Here is a 23556-nt window from a genome sequence, read left to right as displayed (position 1 = left end):
AATGGTTTCTGATGATAATTGTTGCCAGTCAGTATTTGCCAAGGCTCACATCAGTTTCACTGTCGGGAATTCCCCATTATCTGACATCAGCCAGCCAGACTTTCTCTAACTCTTGTGGTATAATTAGTGGTTGAGGTCCCTGGCTGCAGAGCCAGAGGTTGAGAGTTCAATTCCTGACTGTGCCTCTGTGGCAGGGGCTGGAGTCCATAGGGTCCTTTCCAACTCTGTAGTTCTAAGATGATGGTGGTGGTGGCGGCGGCATGGAAGACTTGGAATACACACCGTCTAGTAAAAATTTAGTGACCCTCTCAAAGAAGAGCAGAAATACAACTGGAAACACCAGATTCTGCCAAGGTACAGTTAAATCTAGTGCCATCTAGTGATTAATCAATGAAATGACATTATCCATGTCTGGATTAAATACAGTTGTGCCCCGCTTAATGGTTACCCCGCATTACAACGAATCCGCTTCACAACGATGCTTTTGCGATCGCAATTGAAATCGCAAAATGATGTTTTAAATGTTTTTTTTTTTTGGCTTTGCTTTGGGAACCGATTCTTCGCATTACGACGATCAAAACAGCTGATCATCGGGTTTTCAAAATGGCCACCAGGTGCTCAAAATGGCTCCCCACTGTGCTTAGGGACGGATTCCTTGCTATACAGGCACCAAAAATGGCTGCCGTATGGAGGATCTTCACTGGACTGTGAATTTTTAGCCCATTGGAACACATTAACCGGGTTTTAATGCGTTTCAATAGGTTTTTTATTTTTGCTTTATGACGTTTTCACTCTACAGCAATTTCGCTGGAACGAATTAACATCGTTAAGCGAGGCACCACTGTACTGTATCTGCATGTCACAATGGGAAAGTCTTGCACAACTGAGGAATGTGAAGTGCCCAGAGAGAGAAGCCCTATTCAGGCATTATGTAAACTCATCAAGCACAGGGGGAGCACTCTAATTATACTCCCCAGTTTCACTGACCTCTTAAAAGCTGAAACATCAATCACATTAACAAAATTTGTACAGGTCTAGGGACTGTAACAATAAACTGAACTTAACTAACAAAATTCTAAAAATAAAATTTAAAGGAGGACCTCTTGATCCATCACCAAGCCTCTTAGCCTTTATGACCACACTGGGATTTTAAAATACAATAGCAGATGCAGAGTGCCTCAAATAGCAGTACGAAGGCTTAGTGATGATTGATATCTCAAGGAAATCACCATGCTTCTCTGGATCCCCAGGCAGGGACATACAACTCAGAGCAATTGGTAGAGGAGGAAGTTGCATTGTATTGTTTACAGGCTTTGATGTTGAGCTGCCCATCTCTTTCCTTTCCCACCCAGTGCCAGGGGTCACTGGAGTCTGTATATGAGATTCACAGACAATGTTTGTTTAGGAGGTGATGTGGGAAATGCAAATTGTGTCACAATCTTGTGTTCCTTGCCCTCCACACACATTGCTCTCCAATTGTCACACAAGGGCCCTTCTCATGCAGAAGCACGCACCCCCAACCCTTGATCTCCGGTTTGAGTTCTGATGTCTGATAGTAGAAAGCAGCTGCCCCTCCAACGTTAGCATCAATGCGAACCAGGATTGCAGGGGGAACAGAGACTGAACCCTTCCCAGGGTTCCATCTTTCACAAGAAATCCTCTCTATGCAGTTAGTGGCCTAAGGACATGAACATTCCAGGCCTTGGGCATCTACATTTTATTGGGCTTTGAGGAAAGGAGTCATTTTATTTGGGAAAATGCCAAAAGGGCACAGGATTTTTCAGAACCTGCATCCCCCAGAGGTCTGTAGGAATTACCACAGCCAGACTTCTTGGGGCTTTAATTAAAAACAAACACAAACACACAAACAAACAAACAAACAAACAAAGTCCTGACAGGTGTTTTCAAGTTTTTAAACTAATGAATTCAAATGGCAGCAGCCATTTTCATCTTTCAGAAAAGTCAGAGAAAAAAGATGGGCAGAACGGAGCTATTCGGGAGTTGTAAGGGATTCTGGGTGTGCTAGTCTATACCCGTTGGGCATCTCAGGGGGAAAAAAAAACATGGACCAGACCCATAATCCCATAATCCCTTACAGCTCCCACAGAATTTAGTCTCTCCCACTAATTTCCCCTGGCTTCCCCACAGGATAAAATTGGCTGCAAGCGCCTGGATTCATTAGCTTAGTCTGGCTGGGGGAATTCCTGCAGACCTCTGGAAGCTGTAGTCTATGAATTATAAAAATCGCATGCCTAATTAATACCCTCAGTTCCCGAGGCCAATCTGGATTTAATTTCATGCATCAGGCTGCTAAAACTGCTAAAACATCCTGCTCACATTTAGCTTCTTCCTAAGTGACTTTTTTGGGGATGCAATCCTATGCATATTTACCTGTGAATAGGCATCCTTCAGTCTCGAGAGACTATGGTAATGTGCTCTGTATGGAGGACTTGGAACAGCGTCTAGTGTGGCTGAGGAGACCAATTCGAGAGTGACAATCCCTTCCACACTGAAGACAAATCCAATCTGTCCCCTGTCCAGCTCCCTGGTTTTGCTGCTTTTGTGACTTCCTCTTTGCCTCGGCCTGCTGGACAAGGGTCTCTTCAAATTGGGAGAAGCCGTGATGCAACGCCTGCCTCCAGGCTGAATGCTCAGATGTCAGGGTTTCCCGTCTGTTGAGGTCCATTCCTAAGACCTTCAGATCCCGCTTGCAGATGTCCTTGTAACACAGCTGTGGTCTCCCTCGGGGGCGATTTCCCTGAATAAGCCTAAATGAACAGAGTAAGACTTGCCTCCAACCAAACTGCAAGCACAGGAGTGTTGGTTCATTTTTTCCATATACAGGAAGTAGAGGAAGAAAAAAAGATCCCACTATAATATTTTGAGTTGAGTCTATTTTAATTTATGATGCTTTGGCAAGACCTTCCAGGGACACTGTTGATGAAGTTTGTGAAAAGAATGGGGCTGTTGTAACCCCTATGAAATATTAGCTCAGCCTAAAAAGGTGGGACTAAGAAAGAGTGGAGCTGTGAGTAAGAGATTTGAATTAGAAAGAGCAGGAAGCATGAAGAGCAGCTGCTGTTGCCACTTACACTCCAAAGGCCCTTGCCAACTTGGTCTAGATATAATCCCTACAACATATGTTTGTGTTGGTGGGGTGAATATAGTAAATTCATATATAGAGAATTGAACTGGCATATGTATTATTCTAGGGTTTTTAAGATTCTGCATGTAGAGCTGATTCTTCTATGTTATGGACACCCAACTCAATTGAGGAAGGTATCTTGATTTTTGTCTGAGATGGAACAGAGGGGCACTTGAACTATGCAATTCTACGAGCAAATTATGTATTAGTTGTGTTGCTGAGGTCTTAGGTGCACAAATTGTAGAATTTTGTAGTTGTTATAATTGCTCATGTTATCTGCTATATAACTGTGAATAAGAAGAGACTCATATTATGAAATTGTGGTTACAAGGTTCATCAATAGATGTTTATGTAAGTAAACACATAGCCCCGTAGAAATTTAGAATGCCACACTTATTCTTTAGAACTGAGAGGCTGCTTTTTATCTCCATGCATGCCACCAACCGCGTTGTCACTTGTTTATTCATCTTCTGCGATGGGTGGCCGAAGGTCTGAATCACTTCCAGGGAAGAGCCTTGTGTTCAAGGTCCAGGGAGGAAATATGGAAGTGGTCTGTACAGAGATGTTTAATCTTGGACCCATCACATGGACACTATGGGCATCACCTATGTTTTCAGCCACTGAGTTGGGAGCATACCCATTCAAGGACCTGCAGTCTCATAATTTGTAAGGTACTATATATCATGTGATGGTTTGTGCATGGGACACTTGAGAATTCAACAGCTAAATGAGTGTTACTTGCAGGATTATCAAGTTTAATGGTCGTTCTGGTCACAGGAGGGCCTGGTGTGCTCTGGTCCATGGGGTCATGAAGAGTCAGATGCGACTTAACGACTAAACAACAACAAAAACTGGTCACAGTGACCAGTCTGACGATCAATTGAGTTATCTCAGAATTAATATTGGATAAAATCTGCATATTTGGGTTGCAGAGAAATTGCAGGAATATAGCAGCAGCTGTCCTGACTCCTAAATGATGAGTCTCTAAACTCTACGTGACAATTTCTCAGTGAATGACCGTCCGATGCTGAGCTAACTCTACCCACTATGACTGGCCTTTGGATCTTCCTAGACAGAAAGGAAAGACTATAGGAGAGTCTCCTTTTTCTGTTCCAGGTGAGTTAAGAGGGGCCTGTGTGTTTCACCTAAAGATAAACAGGGTTCTTAGTAATGGTTGGATTTCATGAAGAAATGGAGATGGTATGGGGCTGAAGAGTACTCTGTTAGACAGCCTTGTACCTGGGAAGAAAGAATTCCTTCTTCCCTTCTGTACTTTTAAAATTTTATCCCACTAAGCCTGACTCCATATTTTAAAACAAGCATAGAGAGACCACATAGCCCTTCAGATGCTGGAGGATTCCATCCCAGTACCGTTAGCCCACACACCCAGTGATGGGTGCTGTTCCAGTCGGGTGAAAAATTTCCCTATCCTTGTTTTAAGGTGACCAAAATTCATAGTGTTTCCAATTTAGATTTTACTTGTTGCTTTGTCCGTATCTCTGCAAAGCATAACCTGATGTGCATCTTTGACTTCGTGTTATATAATTTTAAAAAAGTTTGCCTAAACTTTGCATTTAAGTTTGTGTTAGAATTGTTATCAATAAAGCGAGGCTGGTTGCTGATTTTTTTCAGAGCGAGAACGTTGATGGAGATGACAGTGTCTTGATTGCATTTTTGCAGAATGTAAGATCATGGCAATATTTCCAGCGTTCCCACGGATGGGTCCATGTCATATGAATCAGCCCACTGGCAGTCCACATGTGAAGGGTTGGCACGGCACTTGCCTTGACGAGCTGACACAAACAAGATAGCTTGAAAAGAAAGATTGGGAAAGAGTGCCCCCTTCCACATCTCTTGATGACAGCCATCCTTCATCATAACCTCTTGTTATGCTGCAGCTCCCATCAAACCCTAGGCAGCATAGCCAATGTTGAGGAATGACAGGATTGGCAGTCCAGCATTTACGGGACCACAAGAGGCCTGTTCCTGGTCATCATATGATATCCCCAACATCTGTGATCCGTCATAAATACCATACTCAGTTACTGTATATGGGCAAGAGAGAAGAGTGCTCAGTGATACAGAGAATCAAACCTATCTATTACCAGTAGCGTGCTATTAGAAGAGGGAAGAATTGAAGTAGTCAAAGGCAGCTGATTATGTCAGAAGGCTTTCACACTTCACGTAGTTTGCAAATTAACTTACTTTGTTTTTTTGTATTGGTTTCCAGGTAATGAAGGCTTGGCTTTGCCTGCAAGTATGGTTGCTCAGATGCAAAGATCTGTCAAAATCATATTTCTGGAATTTTTTTTTTGCTTTTAAGGATGTGTTTTGTAATGTGTAATTTGACCCAGGAGGTGATCTCAGACTAAGCTCATGGAAATTTGAGGTCTACCCACGAGAAGCCTCATGGCACAGTGATTAAACTGCAGTACTGCAGTCAAGATTCTGCTCATGACCTGAATTCAATCCCAACAAGTACAGGTAGCTGGCTCAGGGTTGACTCAGCCTTCCATCCTTCTGAGTTTGGCATGCTGAGTAGCAATCTCGCTGGGGGCCGAGGGGTGGAGAGCAATGTATAACCTGCATAGTTAAACTGTAAACCACTCAGAGAGTGCTTCAAGTGCTATGGGGTGGTCTATAAGCAGTGTACTTTGCTTTGCTTTGTGAATGAATTTGGGAGGAGTGATCATTATGACACTTTGAGCTCACGAAGGAAGGAAACAAAGGAAATAACCCTCTAGTCCCATCTAGTTTGGTTCTTATGCACAAAGTCTCATCAAATACAGAGTCCTGGCAAAGAGATTTTAAAAAATTTAAGAATAGTCTGACTCTGTAGTGAGTGTGTTTCATGGCCCCATCAAAGTTTCAATCAGTCTACTGTCCAGCTGTCTGTTTCAGTCTACTGTCTACTGCTGCTTACAAGTCAGAGACAGATCAAAGGTGGCTTGTGGGGGGGAGAAAAGGGCTGGACGCATCATCCTGATTTTGGGAATGGTGGGATGCTCCAGTCACTAGATTAGAACTAGCACAGATTAGAACTTTCCTGTTGCTTCTGGGACCTGGGTGTAAAGGCTGAGCTTGCATGATAACACATTCCTGGTTACAAGGAAGAGGGCCAGATATATTGTCTTAACCTGATAGGAAGAATAGCATGATGTAAATACGACCAGTGTATACCAATAGCTGCGTAGAGGCATAGATGTGTTCAAGAAGCTCTTTGTTAACTGCCAGGAGAAAGACATAGAAAGAAACTAACCCCAAGGCTGCCCAGACAACCCATGGCGGAGAGGGCGTCTTAGCCCTCCTTGGTTTGCACTGACTTCCAAAAGCAGCAGTACTTTTCCTGAGCATGAACATTCCTTGTTTCCAGACGTGATGATTCACTCTTCAGATTCCCCTTCCAGGGTATGGAAAGGCGGTCAGGCTGCAGATTCCATTAAAAAATGGCCTTCTTTGAACCTTTTCATGCTCCTACTGAAGATGTGCTAAATGCTCCCCATGGAGTTCCTGCTTTGGGCAACCACAGAGCCAGCAGTATTTCTTTCTTTCTAAGAATTGCTTATAACACATACCCTGCAGGCATGGTTGTTGTTCCTGAGAAATGCCCATCACTCCATGTAAGGAGAGCAAATGGCTAGCAGAGGAGGATCACTTTGTCCCGCCTCCCTCCCTGGGATTACAGAAATGTGTATGTGGGTGGTTCGTATGGTAATACCGGATTCTAGCATTACGGTATCGCTGACATTCACAGACAGACGATTCCAGTAAGCTGTCCTCAGTGGAGGACTGGAAGCAACAGCCGGGAGGCAGAAGAAGAAATGCTCAACTCCTATACCCATCAAGGGCTGATGAATCGTGTCCTGGCATATGGGCCAGCCAACATGTCTGCAGCAATTAAATTCTACTTGATTTGGAAAAAAAATGAGAAGAAGCTACTGTTCACTTTAAGTTCGTATCATAACTACACCCACCCATCATTATTGCTCAGTCCACGCCCGCTTGGTTCCAGCCCAAAATCAGTCAAGGTATTCAGGTTTTTTTGTTTGTTTAAAAAGTAGTTTATAATTAGTATTCAAAATAATAATAAATAAATAACATTTAAATATAGCACCAAAAAAGTCATTAGGTGCGGGAACCATTCCAATATACTTTTAAATATACAAAAGCATATTTCAATTAAACAATAAAATAATATAAAATCAATTGTCTTCTTTTTTTTCTGACATCTTCAGATAAAAATATTTATATATTTAAAAATTACAGGACATAAAAATATAAATATACTGGGAAATGCATTAAATATTAAACCGTAGCAGAATAGTATTAAGGCATTTAAATACATAATTGTTGTTCATCTCCAGACCAGGTAGATCTGCGCTGTGTTCTCAACTTGAGTGGATTTCTGCTCATATACAGCTAGTGCTGCAAATCACAGAAAAATAATGGTATATGAAGGGGCCAGTTAGACCATCCAGCCCAACCCCCTCCTGCTCAATGGAATCCAAGTCAAAGCATATTTGACAGGTGGTTCCTGAGGCGGAGGGGCAGACTGCTCAGAGGTCGAAGTGGAGTGCAGGAAAGGACAACTCAGAGGACGTTTCAGCAGGTGACTTTTTTGGTTAAACCTCGGCTTCAACGGCATTATTATCCGAGGATGCCTTTTAGCCCTTTGAAGTGTGTTTCTTTCACCACGAAAGAGAGAAACCCCTCCGTGGGGTTGAAGGTGGAGATCTGGAAGTTGAAGGCACCAGCTTGGCATCATGACAGGCAACGTGGCCGATACCGACGGTTCTGAACCTGATGCTTCTGGTACTCCTGACACTCCTGAAGAAGTTATGTGTATCACACAGTCACTGCAACCTTCAGATGTACTCCCTGGAGCCTTGAGAGACATAAAATGTGCACCTTCCCAGAGGTATCCCTGGGCTACATCCTTAGCAGATCTCAGTCAGTGAGCGATGTGGTTCTCCTTCATTTTATCCCTCTGGTGGACCTTTTAAGGAAGTCCCAAAGAGTTCAGAGGGTAGAGCTTCACTGCCATCTGCTAGGGCCCCTTTTCCTCTGAGGGTCCTGCTTTGTTGGGAACCACAAACACGTGGTTCTGCTCCATCTCCCTTCAGCGGTTCAGAAACTGCAGGTTGATCTCTTTCTCGGGTACCAGCAGAGTACGGGTCATGGGTCTGACGGCGTGGCCGCCTTGTTCTGGCTTCACTTCAAAATGCATCAGGATCTTTAATAGGAGAAAGAGAGAGAGAGAGAGAGAGAGGGTGTTCAATCCCCATTAGCATCCTTTGAGAGCACGTTAGGAGCAAAGCCTTAAGAAAAGGAAGCAGAGCAACTGAGGGAGGCATTAAAAAGGGATCAAAGGAAGATGATACTGTCAAGATACTGGGTCGGCTCTACCATTAGGCAGAGTGAGCCAGGTGCCTCAGGCAGCAGATGCTGAGGTTAAGCAACAAGGGTGCCCAAGAGCCTGCCATGCATCATCTACGCTGTTGTGTCCCCTCAGGTGAGGTGGAGGACAGAGGCTCTTTCTCAATGTCTCTACTTGTGACTCTTCCATATGTGAAATGGGGAGGCTCTGTCTTATTCTCTCCTCTGCCTCAAGTAGAAAAATGTTTCCAGGCATCCCCGAGTCACCTCTCTTTAAAGTTCAGGTTGATTCCCAAAATTAAGATCCAGGAGGGATCAGTGGAGTGAACCCACACCACATTAGGATTGAGCGGAAAGGGTTTTTTTGCAGTAATCCAGTGACCCGTCCCCTATACTGCTTCAAGAGTTAGAGGGCCCATTTGGTGTTGCATGCAGTTGGACTTGGATTCCTAGCCAGACATGCAGCGACAAAGTCACATGAGGAGGTAGCCCCATGGCTAGCTGGAACCTTAGAGAGGGATTCGGCAGGCTCTTTCTTGAAGCAGACAGGCCTTTACTCTACCAGGGCTTGCAAAAGTAACTTTTTGGATACCAAGGGTTTGCCCCAAAGCAGACACTCACCCTGGCCAGAGCCAGATACAGTTCCAGCTCAGCGATGCGCCGGCCGATGCAACTGCGCTTGCCGAAGCCAAAGGGAATGGAGGCATATGGGTGATGGGCGCCGTCCTTGTGCAGCCAGCGCTCGGGCTGGAACGCATTGGGGTTGGAGAAGTATTTCTTGTCTCTTGAGGTAGCATAGTGACAGAGGGTGATCAGAGTCTAAGAGAGCAGAAGGAAAAAAAGGTGTCATGAGAAAAGCAGTCTAGAAACTCATGTTTAGAGCAGAGGTTGTGGAAATTATTTTGGAGATCAGAACTCCCTCCATGCACCCCAAAATCCCATACAGTCAAATCACTGTACTGTACACTTATAGCCAACCAGTCTCCAGGGTTTTCCCCATTTTCTGGTGATGTTGGGGATCAAACCGGCTATCTTCTACATGCAAAACGGTTGCCCTGCCACTGAGCTATAGTCCTTGAAACCTCACACAGTTCTCTTGCGTCATCTCATTTAATGCTACTGCTTCTTTTTAGCTCTGGTCAGAAAAGACTCCATATCACCATGTTATGGACTGAGTAGGCCTACAGCATAACTTGGGAGAAGTTCCTTTTTTGGACTACAGCTCCTGGTATCTATGTTGTCCATAGGATTTGGAATGTTGTTGGAAATATCACTTTTCCAGGACTGCCCCACGGCCAAATTCAGCCAGTGTTCTTATTGTTTTGAGGCCCATCCAGTTGTTGGATTTCCCATTTTCTGCATCTACGTCCAAGCACAGACATCACCCTTGTCTCCATCCTATCCGCATTCATTTCGTGTGATGCTCACCTTTTTGGGGATGAGGTATTCTCCCACTTGGATGTCCCGGTCTGAGATGACACGTGCATTGCCAGGGATCACTGGGTACAACCTGTGCGGAGAGAATAAAAAAAAAAGCCAAAGTGAACCTAAAGGAATCAAATGTAACACTTGCTCAGCTACCTGGGCTTGCAGGCTTTGAGTGCAATGCACGAGGATCCAGTGGGAGCTCTATAGCTAAGTGGCTACACCCTTACAGCTCCTAATATCAAAAAAGATGCACCAGGCTTTCATGATCAGATTTGAGCATATGAAGTAGGGTCCTCCTGACTTTAGAGAGCCAAAGGGGTGCAGGCTGGTGGCCAAATCATGGGATGTTTGCTTTCTGTGCCGACACAGCTGCGGAAGGTTCCAACCTCTGGATGATCTCACTTCTTCATGTCAGGTTCAGCAAAATACTAAAATGGCTAGAGCAACTTGGGGCCCTCCAGATGTCACCAGAGTGCAGCTCCCATCAGCCCTCACCGGTACAGCCAAAGCTAAGGGATGATGGAAGTTGCAGGCTAACAATATCTGAAAGGACCCAGTGTGGCCCATTCCTGGTCTAAAGCAATATTGGCATCCTCTTCATCTTCATTTCCATATGCCTTGGCAGGTGCATCCAACATGTCAGAAACATCCAGAAATATTACTTCTGTGGACTGCAACTCCCAGAATCCTCTATCCAACACAGATTCTGGGAGTTGCAATCCATAAAAACTAACATTCCCAGGATTTGCTTCTCTTCTTTTTTCTAAAGGGCAGCAGAGCAGGCACAGATTTGACCACAGTGAGTGGAGACATCCTTGTGCCTCCCCAACACCGCACTTTCTTTCCCGCTTACCTCAATACCTCCTTCACCACTGCCTTCAGCAGTGGCATCCGAGCGACATCAGCTGCCATAGGGATCGGGTTGTCCTTCATGACTCCTGTGATTTCTTTGTGGAGGGCTCTTTGTACCTCTGGATGATGGGCCAACTCGTACAGGCTCCAGGATAAAGTGCTTGATATCTGTAGGGGTGTAAGCAAGGCGAGATTAGCCATGAGCTAGAGAGTCTGGCTCAGCCGGATGGTGGCTATGCAGAAAAGTAGCACATTTTGGCCTAAGCCAAGCTGGTACTGCCACCTGGAATAGACCTGTTGAACCAGTGGCTGAATGGGAAGCTGACATACATGTAAACCTCACTGATTCAATAGGTATACTCTAATTAAGGACCATCTGGATTGAGGCCAATGTCTTGACAAGCAGAACATAAGTAAAGATTATGACTGCATGATCAAGAGTGGGAGAGCCAAACATCTGATACAGCAGCATGAGATGAGCAGCTAGGAGAAGAAAAGCAGATTTGCTCTTGAACTCTCTAAACAGAGAAAGCCAAAGGGACCTCATGCCCCAGAATCAGAAATAAAGGGGAGCTGTGTGATCCGTACAAAATAAAATACAAATGCAAGAGTAGGCAATACCTTTATAGACCACTAAAAAAATCATCATACAATGTGCAAGCTTTCCTGGATCATGGCCACAAAATGGTCTTGATCCATAAAAGCTTCCATAATGTATCATGATGTTTTAGTGGTCTATAAAGGTATTGTGTAGCGTTTGTATTTCAGAATCAGAAAGGCTCTTTGCACGTACACAGAGGAGCTCATTTGAGCTCTGACAGATTCCAAAACACTTACTGTGTCCACACCAGCAAGGAGAAGCTCAGTCACATTTCCATAGATGGATTTCATGGACAGTTTTTCCTGGGCTAGGTAGTAAGTCAAGTATTTTCCTTCCACTTTTTCTCCCCGTGCGATTCTTTCTGCAACTTCAGCCATCCGCTTGTCAATGTGTCCCTTGGCTGGAAAGGAGTTGGAAAGAGAGGAGTCAGAAACAACATGTTCAATCACACATCACAGATCTATCCACCTAGAATGGGTGCTTCTTGCTTTAAACTGGCATTTTGAATGTAAATAAAGAATGGGCAACCTATGGCTCTCCAGAGGCTGGACTGCAAATCCCATCATCCCTCACCAAAGACTCTGAAAACTAGAGCTGGTAAGAGTTGCAGTATTGATGACATTTGGAGGGCCACAGATTGCCCACCCTTGACATATTTGGTACATTTATTCAATCTAGTTATTTAGATCAGTGGTTCTTAACGTGGGCAAGAATGCCCCCCAGGGGGCGATTTCATTTTTCAGGGGGGCGGTAGAACAAAAAGGGGTGGTGTGGGGGCGAAAGAACAGAAGGGGGGCGGTAGGGGGGTGCTGGAGTGAGCCAAACCTGTGAAGGCGACTGTAGCCGCAGTGCTGGCAGTAGATCTGGTGCTGCTGCCGCCGCCAGATGATCCAGCTCTTTCTACCTGCCACGTCTCACTTTTTTCCTTCAGGGCAGCACTGAGTGTGGATCGGGTGGAAGGGTCTCTTGGGTCCTCATCCTCGCCCTGTGAAGTGCTGCCTTGCACCCGGGTGGGGAGGGAGACTAGGTAGGTAGGTAGGTAGGTAGGTAGGTAGGTAGGTAGGTAGGTAGGTAGGTAGGTAGGTAGGTAGGTAGGTAGGTAGGTAGGTAGGTAGGTAGGTAGGTAGGTAGGTAGGTAGGTAGGTAGGTAGGTAGGTAGGTAGGTAGGTAGGTAATATATCATCACCTCAGGGAGGGGGGCGATGATAACTTCCTTAATGGCTCAAGGGGGCGTTTCTTCCAAAAAGGTTAAGAACCACTGATTTAGATGGTGCGCTTCAATCAAATTCTCAGGGCACTGCTAGCTAGACAGAGGAACGCTTGCAGCAAAGGTTCTAAATAATGGCTCCATACTTGTAATCAGACCATGGAACAAACCAATTATTTCTGCTTTTGAAGGAAGTAACAAGTTTCTAGTCCACAAAAGGTTAGCTTTTTTTAAAAAAAGCTGCAATCCTTATAGAACAAAACCATGCTAATGAGCCACAAACATTCTGAAAAGCTTTTCAGCCACAAAGGACTCTTTACCGACAGCCTGAGAGACCCTTACAGACAACGTGGCATATTCTGGGATGCAATAATACTCACCAAACTCAAACATGTAGTCCCAAGATTCACAGAACTTCTGCCACGGTTTTGGGAAAATTCGGTGCAAGATCTTGGGCATTGCCATGGTGAGCAGAGTCATGACGAACATCGTATTGATGGAGCTAATGAAGGTCTCTGTTTCCTTTGGGACTTTGGGTTCTAAGCAACCGATGCGGGATTCAAAGAGGACGGAAGAGATGCCTAGAATAGTCCAAGCCAGGAACAGAATGAGTTTCACCCAATCAGGTCACTGAGGCAAATGTCACTTCTCTGTTACCCCCTTTGTCTCAACCCCTGTCGCCCACAGTTCTAAAGCAGACAGACTACTTAGGATGTTTCCTCTGACCATTTCTAACATGGAGGGAAAATACCAGTCACTATAGTCTTTTCCAAAGCATTGATTTGAACATGACAAACCAGCCTTGTGATCAGGTCAGTCTATGATGCTCAAATGCGGTTTTCAAACACAGATGTCCGAAATATACTTTGCTGTGCCTTGAAACCTCTCCAACAACTCAGAAACAATCTGGATGTGGAGTTTACATAGGATTTATTCAACTCATCAAAATCTTTTTTTTAAAATGACCTCTTCTAACACGAACAGAAAAATCAGAGGCCTGTGACTGGCCTCTCTGGAAGTCATAAACAAAATTCAAAAAAAGTTAAGTAACAAATGACACACATCATGTGATGCATTTTTTTTAACTACGTATGCCCCATGAGTCTATTGATTGTGGAACAGCTCCTCTCAACTGATTTGCAATTGACCATTAGAAACTAGGAGGGGCAGAGATCTATTCAAAGTCCACCCACAGGCTTTCACCTTTGCAGCCCTGACAGCTGCAAAATGGCACTACCAAGAGGAGCCTAAAAACTCCTGTGTAGAGTGCCAGTTTCTGCATGCAACGCACAAGGTCAGCAAAGTGTCCAGAAACAGGGACAACAGAAGCATAACTGAGAGTATCTGAAGTCACTAGGTGGCTTTGCCATAAGAATAACTGAAACCCAGTCAGAGGGAGACTGCAAAGGAGTATAACTGTCATTTGTTACACAACATTGCAATTGTAATGCAACTTAGTTAGGCCTTAGTTACGGACAAAAAGAAACTGGATGTGGTTCATTTGTTGTCTGAAACTAGTTGGTTCCAAGCCCTAGGCTGTACATAATTAGCAATGTTAATTAATAATTAACAATGATCATATGATGATTAATATTACTATTACTGCAAACAAAGAAAAATACCTTCTAGTCCAAACTTGTAGAACTCATTGGCCAGGTTCTTTACTACATGTTGCTCATGGAGGCTTTGCTGGTGCTGCAGCCGGTGGATCAGGTCCGTTACCACATTGTTCAGAGTGCCTGTATAGGACTCCACTTCCTTGGGCTTCAACATGTGTTTCCCCAGGATGCTGCGGATTTGCTGCCATTCTTCACCTTCCCTGTAAGGTAGAAAGAATCTTCTGTTAGTTGACGTGGCTGAAGAAGGACCTGAAATATGAAGCAAGCAAGCAAACCCTTTCCTCTCAAACAAGGGAAACACGTTTCATTTAGCTTCTCAGTGGTAGCGGGACACGCATTTTCCCTGTACAGGAAGTGGGGCGGGTATCTGTCTTTCCACCCTGAGATTCAGAAGCAAATCTTACAAGGCACTTCGAAAAGATTGAGTTATGCTTAGAGAGAGTGGCGGGAATTTTTCCTTTCACTTTATGCTTCCTCTTCTCCTTACTCACATCCTGTGTCTAGACAGCGGAAGCATCAGCCCAGCTGATGAGGAAACTTCTCACTCAGCATCTCTGAGTCATATGTTGCTGATAGCTTTTTGCAAGGATTCCTCACTCCCTGTTTCTTTTTCTTTTTTTTCCCACAAGCCTCGTAGGCCAAGCCTCCTGCAATCTAAGCCTGACTCATTTCCAGGAAGCAAAACGTGATTGCTGAGAGGCGGGAAAAATAGAGATCAAATGAGCCAAGCTGTATTAAGGTGAGCGAGGTCCTTCTAATTACTTCAGCAGAGGTTTTAATTGCTCCTAGTGAACCTCAGCAGAAGTCAGTTCAGGAGCTGACATGAAATACACCTGGAGAAGGATGGCCATCTTGACCTACGTGTAGTGAGAGAGAAGCTCCGTAGCTCTTTTTCAGGTGAAATGAAGAAGTGCGGCTCAGAACCAGCTTCCTGGTTCTAAGAGATTATCCCTCAGGATCGTTTTTTGCACTTGAGCCGCCGCAGTCTAACAGCCATGAAAGGCTAGAAACGCTGAGCTGTCCCTTCCACATTTCACCACTGTGAGAGTGGTGGACGACTCTTTGGGCAAATGGGACACAAAAGCAAGCTTTGTGTACGTGTGCAGCGTTCTCCCCCATTCTGATTCGATCTGGTGTTGCTCTGAGGCTAAGGAGTAGGGCAGCAAAGCTGCACAAGGGCAGACGGTGCTCTTCCAATCCAACCTAATGTTGTGGAGATCTTGGCCTCTTCTTTCAGAGTTTCTTGGAGGAGGCAGAGAAGTCTTAAGGAGAGGGTTCCAGAAAGAAGGTAGCTGACAGGTTTGTTTCCTTGTTACCACTGAGCATTGCCGTCTTCCCTGTCAATCAGGCTTTCCCCTCCTGGCTGCTACTCTCTGTCCCTTTTCATGTATTCTGCTGCTGCCCAGAATGACTATTTAACTTGATTTCGCTCCTTGTTCAGACTCTGCCAGGCACAGCCTTTTACCTCCCAAACAGTGTCCTCTGTCTCAAAAGAGACCTAGCAGTTCTGACCACAGAGACCCCAACCAGGTCCTTGATGCACCAGTCCGGGGCCACCGCAGGCCTGTGCTGCAGGTGAGCCACCCCCGTGCCTTGTAACACAGCCATCCCACAGTCCACCCCCGTCTCCTCCCAATGAGTTATGTTATACACCCTTTCATCCCCAGACATGTTAGCTAATGGTGTGCTGGCTTATGAGGGGAAGATACGTAGAACGATACATCCAGAGGATGCTAGGCTGCAGAAAGGCTGTTGTAATACAGAGAGCAGGGTGGTTGTTTCTTCATTCTGCTGAGAAGAATGCTAAAAATAGTGGGGTAGAGGACAGGAAACAGATGTAACACTCAACTTGTTTAACTACACATGTGTTTATATGTGGGTGGTGGTAATAGATTAGTCAACTGTCCACTAATTCTGGAGCCTGTGGTTCATTTTTATATCACAGGAAATGCCAAGAACATCCTTTTCTTTTTTTTAAAATTTATACTTCAAAAATCCGTAAAACATGAAGGTGGGACAAAGTAAAACAGGCAGATTTGTTAATCTCTAATTTGGAAAGATTCCTGAGGCTGGTGCATGAGGAAAGAGTTTTTTTTGTTTTTTTGTTTTTTGTTTTTAAATTTTGGACGGACAGATTTTGCCTGGACATTTTCCCCTACCTGCATATGCAAAGAAAAAAACAGTGAATACTTACGCAGTGAGCAGTCCGTAGGCATGTCCCCGACAGACCCTGTAATCCTTCCAGGAAGAGAGATCAGAGCGGATGGGGTGCTTGCCCTCCTGTCTGAGCACCTGCTCGATCAGGCTAGGATCTGCAACATGGACTGTCAGGATGGGCCCAAAGCTGGCCTTCCACACTGGACCATACTTGGCTTTGCCTTCAATCTAGGACAGAAAAGAGGGCCAGAAATGGTTACGAAACATCCAATACTCAGAAAGACTTCCAGAGGAGGAAGGGGAACCAGTATTTCCCTCTTTATCATGGAGCCAAGAAAGGTCTCCCTTTGTACCATAATTTGCAATGTTCCATCCCACCCGCATATCAGTTTAGATCAATAGTCAAGTATTTCTAAAGAAGAAAGAAGAACAAAGCTACCGATCCCCTCTGCCACTCCAGCATCATCTTTGTGTCAAATCCTGAGCCTTTACACCAGGCACAGTTATGTGCCTTAAAGATACTTTGGGATTACAACTACCATCATCTCTAATCAACATTGCAGGTGATCACAGCTAGTGGCAGTTGTTGTCCAAAACATCTGTAGGACACCTGATCACCCGTCCCAGATTTAAGCAGTTACCTGGTTTTAACAAGGAAAGCTTTTCAAAGGGCTAATAAGGCCTTGCGTTGCTTTCTGAGTATCTATCCCTTGCAGAAGCAGTCTGACACCCTTAATCCCATGGAGAAAAAAAGCACATCTGCTCTGCATATGGAATACAAAGCTATTCAGTAATGCACCATGACATTTTTGAGGCCACATTCTGCTGAGTAAGGGGAAGACTACATCCACGCCAAAGCAAAGGAATGTTCACATTGAACCTCTATATACTATTACCGTAAAATACGTGAAGAAATTGCCATCACTAAGGCAGTGGCTTCCTGGAATCTCCTGTATACAGAAAGTGCTCCAAGGACAGGAGTATTCCAAGTCCACTGACTTAGGGTGGCAGATTTAAACAGATGTACAATTCCTCCCTTGAAGTCAGTGAAACTATAAAGTGCTTGGCCGGAATGTGCCTCGTGTGGATTGGACCCCATGCACAACCAAAGGGTGGGAAAATTCTGTGCTTGTAGGCGATATGTTGTAGCAGAAGAGTCCATAACAATAAATGAACACCGGTATTTAATGGGCACTTATTACATTTCAAAGAATAAGCACGTCACAAACTACCCAAAAGTAACTAGAGTTCACAAGTGCTGCTAGCCTTGTGGAGAAGAAGTGGTGCTCAGGGATCTATTTAATAACAATAACTGTATTATAAGTCAACTCTGATTTATGGCAACCCTTTCCAGTGTCTTCTGGGTAGAGTACACAGAAGGGGTTTACGGGTCCCTTCTTCTGAGGTGAAGCCCTGAGACTGTGCAGCTTGCCCAAGGTGACCCAGGCTGGCTCTTTCCCTGGAGGCAAAGTGAGGAATCAAACTCCCACCCTCTGGCATAACGCTCTGAGGTACCCAGCTCACAGGGTGTCTTTTTAGCTCCTTGAAAATAAATGGCACTGGAATCAAAACAGTGCCCATCCTGTTCTGACTGACCCACAGAACAGAATTTCAGAGTTGTAACTGCTAAGAAGCAGGTATCTTTTTTCAGAGGAACAGGAGGTGGGGATTGGCCTTCTCAGCCACACTAGATGCTGTTCCAAGACCTCTGTTCAGAGCACGTTACCATAATATCTTGAGACTGAAGGATGCCGACAAAGGGGATGGGAAGAGGAGTTGGCAAGAAGAATCTGTGTTGCAAGAACTTCACATAATAAGAAGTGGTGTGGGAAATCGTACTCTGTCATCCTTTTATAAACAATGGGCAAAATTTGGGGGTGTCATGAGTCAAACTAGATCCATTTCTTTGCATGAAGACTCATTTGTTGCCTGAGCCCTCAAGACAGACAGGAGTGGCCAAATGAGTAAATAATCAGCTTCATTTGGTTTCAGAAGTTTTCTGATAGCTGAACAATCAAATCTGATGTCACAGGGGATTTTTGAAAAATCTATTTATTTTGCTGAGTTACATTTCAGCAAACAATCACGCCCCCAACTTTAACATATGTAGTACTGTACCTTGATGTGTAGCTTATTCTTTACAAGCGTCATCATGTGGATCTTTCCCTGACTAATCAAGTTCACTGTTCCCAGCCATGGTGCCCATAGGAACGATGGACATTGTGGTCCCATACAACTTCAGTTTGGAGAAGGCCAGACTACTTGAAGTTGCACACCTTTTCGTCTCTTTACTATGACTGTGAGAAACTTACTTTATTGTCTCATTGAAATGAAGGGCACTTAAGTCTGCACAAAATTGTAGTTTTACTCAGGAGTAAGCCTCATTAACACAACTGGAATTATGTTTGGGTAAAGATGAAGAGGCACATTTTAGAGCTAAGTTTGCCTTCTAGTAGTTCCTAATACAACATTGCACTCTGAAACCGCAAGATAATATGGGTGACAGCCGTTGTGATCCACCATACTTTTGGGCCAGGGGCTTCTAATGTTTAGCAATGGCTTTTTTTTTTTAAAGAGGAAAATAGTGCAGGCTGTTGTGTTGTAATTTCCAGTAGTTCCTGGAGCCAAAATGTTTATATAATCTTATATTTGACAGCATTAAAAATTGACCTCAGGAAAGAAGAAAAGTATGCATGAATGTTCTAACTTTCAGGATAGGTCTGAGCAAGAAGAGATACTGTGCAAAGCCTGTAAACAACTGTATCAGATTTTTAAAATGTATCCTTGTTAAAATTACGTACTTAATTGGGAATCACAGACACAGAGTGTTTAATGGACCCTGGTGATTTAGGACCTGTTCCCTCTGTTCTGTTCTGCTGGGCAACTACACTGGGGGTCAACCTGTGCAGCTGCTGAGATGGGACAGAGCTGTGTTGACAAGCAAGCCAAGAAATGTAACATTCTTAGTCTACATAATTCAAATAGCTTTTTTTTCAAGCCAGGTTGGAGACATGCGGTGTACATCATAAATTTTGAGTGTACCTGAGGGAGAATCCTTACACCTCCTTTTATAGGTACAGTGGGGTCTCTACTTAAGAACGTCCCTACTTAAGAACAATCCAACTTAAGAACAGCTCCATTTGCTAAATTTTGCTTCTACTTGAGAACAGAAATCCAAGATAAGAACAGGAAAAAAAAAAACCTTTCCTGCTCTTTTTTTAACCTTAGGTCATCTTAGGTTAAAAAAAATTCTCCCCCTAGTGGTAGAGTACGTATTAACCAGCTTTGCATTAGTTCCTATGGGAACTAATGCTTCAATGTATGAACGCACCTCTACATAACAAAAAAACAGCCAGAACGGATTAATTGGTTTTCAGTCCATTCCTATGGGAAATTTTGCTTCAACTTAAGAACGTTTTAACTTAAGAACACCATTCCAAAATGGATTAAGTTCTTAAGTAGAGGTTCCACTGTAGTTTCTATGGACGGAAAAGAGCAGATACGGATTAAATGGTTTTCAATGCATTCCTATGGGAAATGCAGATTCAACATAAGAACTTTTCAACTTGAGAACCACCTTCCAATACGGATTAAGTTCTTAAGTAGAGACCCCACTGTACCTTGCAGGGCACATGTTTAAACTGCTTGAACAAGTAATCGAAATAATGCACAGCATGACTTGGGGAAACTTTTAATGCCTGTGATTTTTTTTTTTTTTTTTTTTTGGCTCTTCTTACTTTCTGGACTTCGGCTTCTAACGCCCAACTCCTACAGGTGATATTTTCAAAGCAGGTAGGCTTCAGAATAATTCAAAGACCTCTCCTGGTCTCTTTTAAGCCACTGCCTATAACTTGAACATTCACTTTCTCCTTAGCCTTGAAGATACCAAGTGCCTGCAGGCCTCACCAGCGTTCCATTCCGCATAGAGGGCAGTTATTAATTTCGCATAACTCTGCCAGATCAAGCGTTCAGTGAAACCGGGAAGCTTGCAAAATTGTACTCGACGGTCATTTGTCTGAAGACAAACTTTCTAAGAATATACTTTGCACGCTATATCCTATACACAGACAGTGAGTACTGAAATACAAAAGCATCACTTACTTGGAGTTCATGCAGTCTCGACAGCCCTTTTTTGCAGAAAAGGTCGGTGAAGAAGCTGAGCGCGTTGGGTCCCGGCATCTCGTCCAGGGTCTTGTGGGTCTTGATCATCCTCGCCTGGGAACGGAGGAGTGATTCGGACCCTATTTCAGGAAAGCATCTGGCCAGCAAGGATGCCCGGCTGGCGATCTTCAGCGTCTGAGGCATCTTGGTTCTCGAAAGGGGGGGAAATCCTCAAAGAGCTGCCTCGAAATCGCGATGTTCTGTTGCAGGAGCATCTTGGATCGCCTTTTATTTACTTGGAGAACTCTGGCGACACATGGCAAGCCGTAGTCCCCGCCCTTTTTGCGTCACGGTTGTGTTATGCAAATAGAAGGGCCAAGCGGTTCAATCAGGAGGCGCTGAAAGCTGGGCTGTGCCGTGCCGTGATTTGTCTCGTGTGAATCTTGTAGTAAGAAAGATTTGAATGACGCATCGCTTTTTCTTGATTCTCACCGAGCCTCACGGGGTTGTATTAAAATTCGTACAGGGTTTCAGGATGTACCTGGAATCGTTGTTACGAGACGCAGGCGAATAAGCTTTCTCTCCTGCACAAGATTGCAGGCATCCTCTTAATTAAGGATAATCTAACGTGCAGAGCGGCGGATTCCGTTTCGCACGTAAACACGAATTTCAGCCCAGAAACGTGCACGGAGGCATGGGGGGGGGGGGGGAAGGTATGTCCCGCTTCTCAACATACGTGTTGCCGAAACCTCCGCCTTTTGATCCCTACTTTTACATGTTCGCTGTTTGACAATACAAATCAAGCGTAAGGCTCGCAGTCCGATCCTTATTGGGAAAAGTAAAACCCTCAGAAACCTGCGCAGGAACGGCTAGGATCGCGCGTTAAAACAATCCGGGAAGGAAGCAGGAGAAACGCTTAGGCAAATCGAAGTCAGAATTAGATAATACTCATAATTAATGACAATATTATTAATAATAAGACGCAATAACACCGTGCATCGATTCTGGTAACGGACTACGATTTGTTGATTTTTCCTTATCAAATCACTTCGGTCGTTTATAATAAATGGGAATATAACCCACATTCCCATCTCAGTACCATCAGGAAGACAAACGCCTAGCAGAGGCTGGACATTTGATTTTTAAGAAGAACGAATGTATGAAAGTGCTGAAACCGTTCCTAACGGAGCCGAGACGGGATGATCTTGTAGGGCGCAAAGCATCTTTCGTCCGCTGGATTAATTCTACATTATGTCTATTACTCCTTTTAAAAGGAGCTTTCCAAATTTCTGTGAGTGCAGCATTGCAAAGTGACCTGTCGAAATGAAAGGGTCCCCGGGGGATGGGGGGGGGAGTACAGGACCAAAAAATGAAATTCTCTGTGGGAGGGTTGAAGTTTCCTCGTCCGGAGGAGAGAGAGATGACATATTTGAAGGGCCCGGAGGGATCTGCACTAGACTAGCAAGGGGTTCCGATTCCTAATTGTTTGAGAACAGCAGTAACACGGTGCAAGCTTGGGGAAATGGGCACTGAACATAGGTTCAGAAAACTGTATGGTCTATGGCCATTTCGGTGCTTAAAACAAATTCCTGGGTCCCAAACTTTCCTTCTAAGGGTCCTTCCACACACACCTCCCCCACAGATCTCTGGATTTGTACGGGAAAGCCCCTAAAGTCTGAAATCTGCTGACATCCATGGGACACACGATGGAGCAAATTTCTTCCTTCATGCTCAGATGGTTTGATCCAAATCGACAATTTGTTTCACAGTATAAGAAAATGACTAATTAAGATGGTTTGGTCCAAATCGACAATTTGTTTCACAGTACAAGAAAATGACTAATTAAAATGGTTTGGTCCAAATCGACAATTTGTTTCACAGTATAAAAAAAATGACTAATTAAGAACTTCCTCATAGTATGAGCTGTGGAACTGATTGCCTTGGAAAGTAGTGAGAGCCATGCACCAATCCATGTATGACTCCCAAACTCTAGAGTCTGGGAGTCGTGCATTAAGGATAATCGATTACAGAACCAAATTTCTTGCAACAGCCGGTGGATGGACTAAATTACCTTTGCAGTCCGTTCCAACATTTGTTAATTTAAGTGAGAAACAAACAGAAGCAAAGGAAGCAGGGAGGTTCCTTCTCGGATGGACTTACAACTGGGAATTTTGATAAGAGAAGCAATAGATGAAGGGAAAGACGGAGAAAGGTAGGGTAAAAATATGTGCTGTTAAAGAGGTCTTCTTCTTTCACCCAGTTTCTTAACAACAAGTTGACAGGACCTTCTGTGGCTTTCCACTTTTCCCACTGGGTTCAGGCTGGGAACATGACTACATAGTTTAGGTAGGAAACCCCCCCCCCCAATGGCTCCCATTCCTGGAGAATACGACATGTGTGCATGGGAAATAGCCATCGCTAGATTAATTACTTCCACTTCAACAGTTATACAGATAGAGTTGCACCAACTTTAAAACACTTTCCACAGCCTTTCCTCTTTTACAGTATGTCTGAGGAAATGGAGTCATATCCATGAAAGCTCATATTAAAATACAACCATCTTTAAGGTGCCACATTTTTGTTTTCTTTATTTTTATTTCCTTTTGTTTTTTCCCCAGAATTGTTATTATGTGCACATCCACGTTTTCTGAAGAAACGGTCTCAACTGCATTGCTAAACTGCAGTATTTTTTCCCTTTCAGTTATCCTCTTATGACCCAGGGTGAGGCTTTTTAAAAAAATATTATTTCTGCACAACTCAGCTGGCAGAGGAATTGATTTGTTAGGCAGCTTGTAACAGGGCCGACGAAGCCTTGCCTTTAGGCATTACAGTATTTGCTTCCCACTTTCTTGTTTATGGACTTCTCCTCCCCCCAAAGCACTGCAGCTTTCCCCAGTCCTTCAGTTTCCCCGGCTGATCAAGATTTTATCCAGTCTGCCCTGGCTACTTATCACCTCCACTTTTATACATCTTGCAACACTAATTCTTCACTTCCACCACGTTTCAACAAGTCACCATTTGCCCTTTAAAAAAAAATCTTCTCATGTTGTATTTGGTCATGTAACACCCT

At 44.1% G+C, this 23556-nt stretch overlaps 1 protein-coding gene across 1 annotated transcript; it reads right to left on the bottom strand.

The window, feature by feature from the left end:
- Positions 1-7212: 7212 nt before the first annotated feature.
- On the bottom strand, positions 7213-22201 carry CYP27B1 (cytochrome P450 family 27 subfamily B member 1). Its single transcript, XM_020784620.3, has 9 exons — positions 20487-22201; positions 16423-16613; positions 14232-14428; positions 12990-13190; positions 11639-11802; positions 10803-10969; positions 9950-10031; positions 9143-9340; positions 7213-8378 (listed from the first exon to the last, which is right to left on the bottom strand). The coding sequence occupies exons 1-9, from the start codon at positions 20688-20690 to the stop codon at positions 8265-8267; spliced, it is 1518 nt and encodes a 505-aa protein (XP_020640279.3). The 5' UTR covers positions 20691-22201; the 3' UTR covers positions 7213-8264.
- Positions 22202-23556: the final 1355 nt, after the last annotated feature.

The sequence above is a fragment of the Pogona vitticeps genome, chromosome 2, assembly GCF_051106095.1.
Source record: "Pogona vitticeps strain Pit_001003342236 chromosome 2, PviZW2.1, whole genome shotgun sequence".
Taxonomy (NCBI): Eukaryota; Metazoa; Chordata; class Lepidosauria; order Squamata; family Agamidae; genus Pogona; species Pogona vitticeps.
Note: the sequence above shows the minus strand (reverse complement) of the source record. Positions and strands in the feature narration are given on the sequence as shown.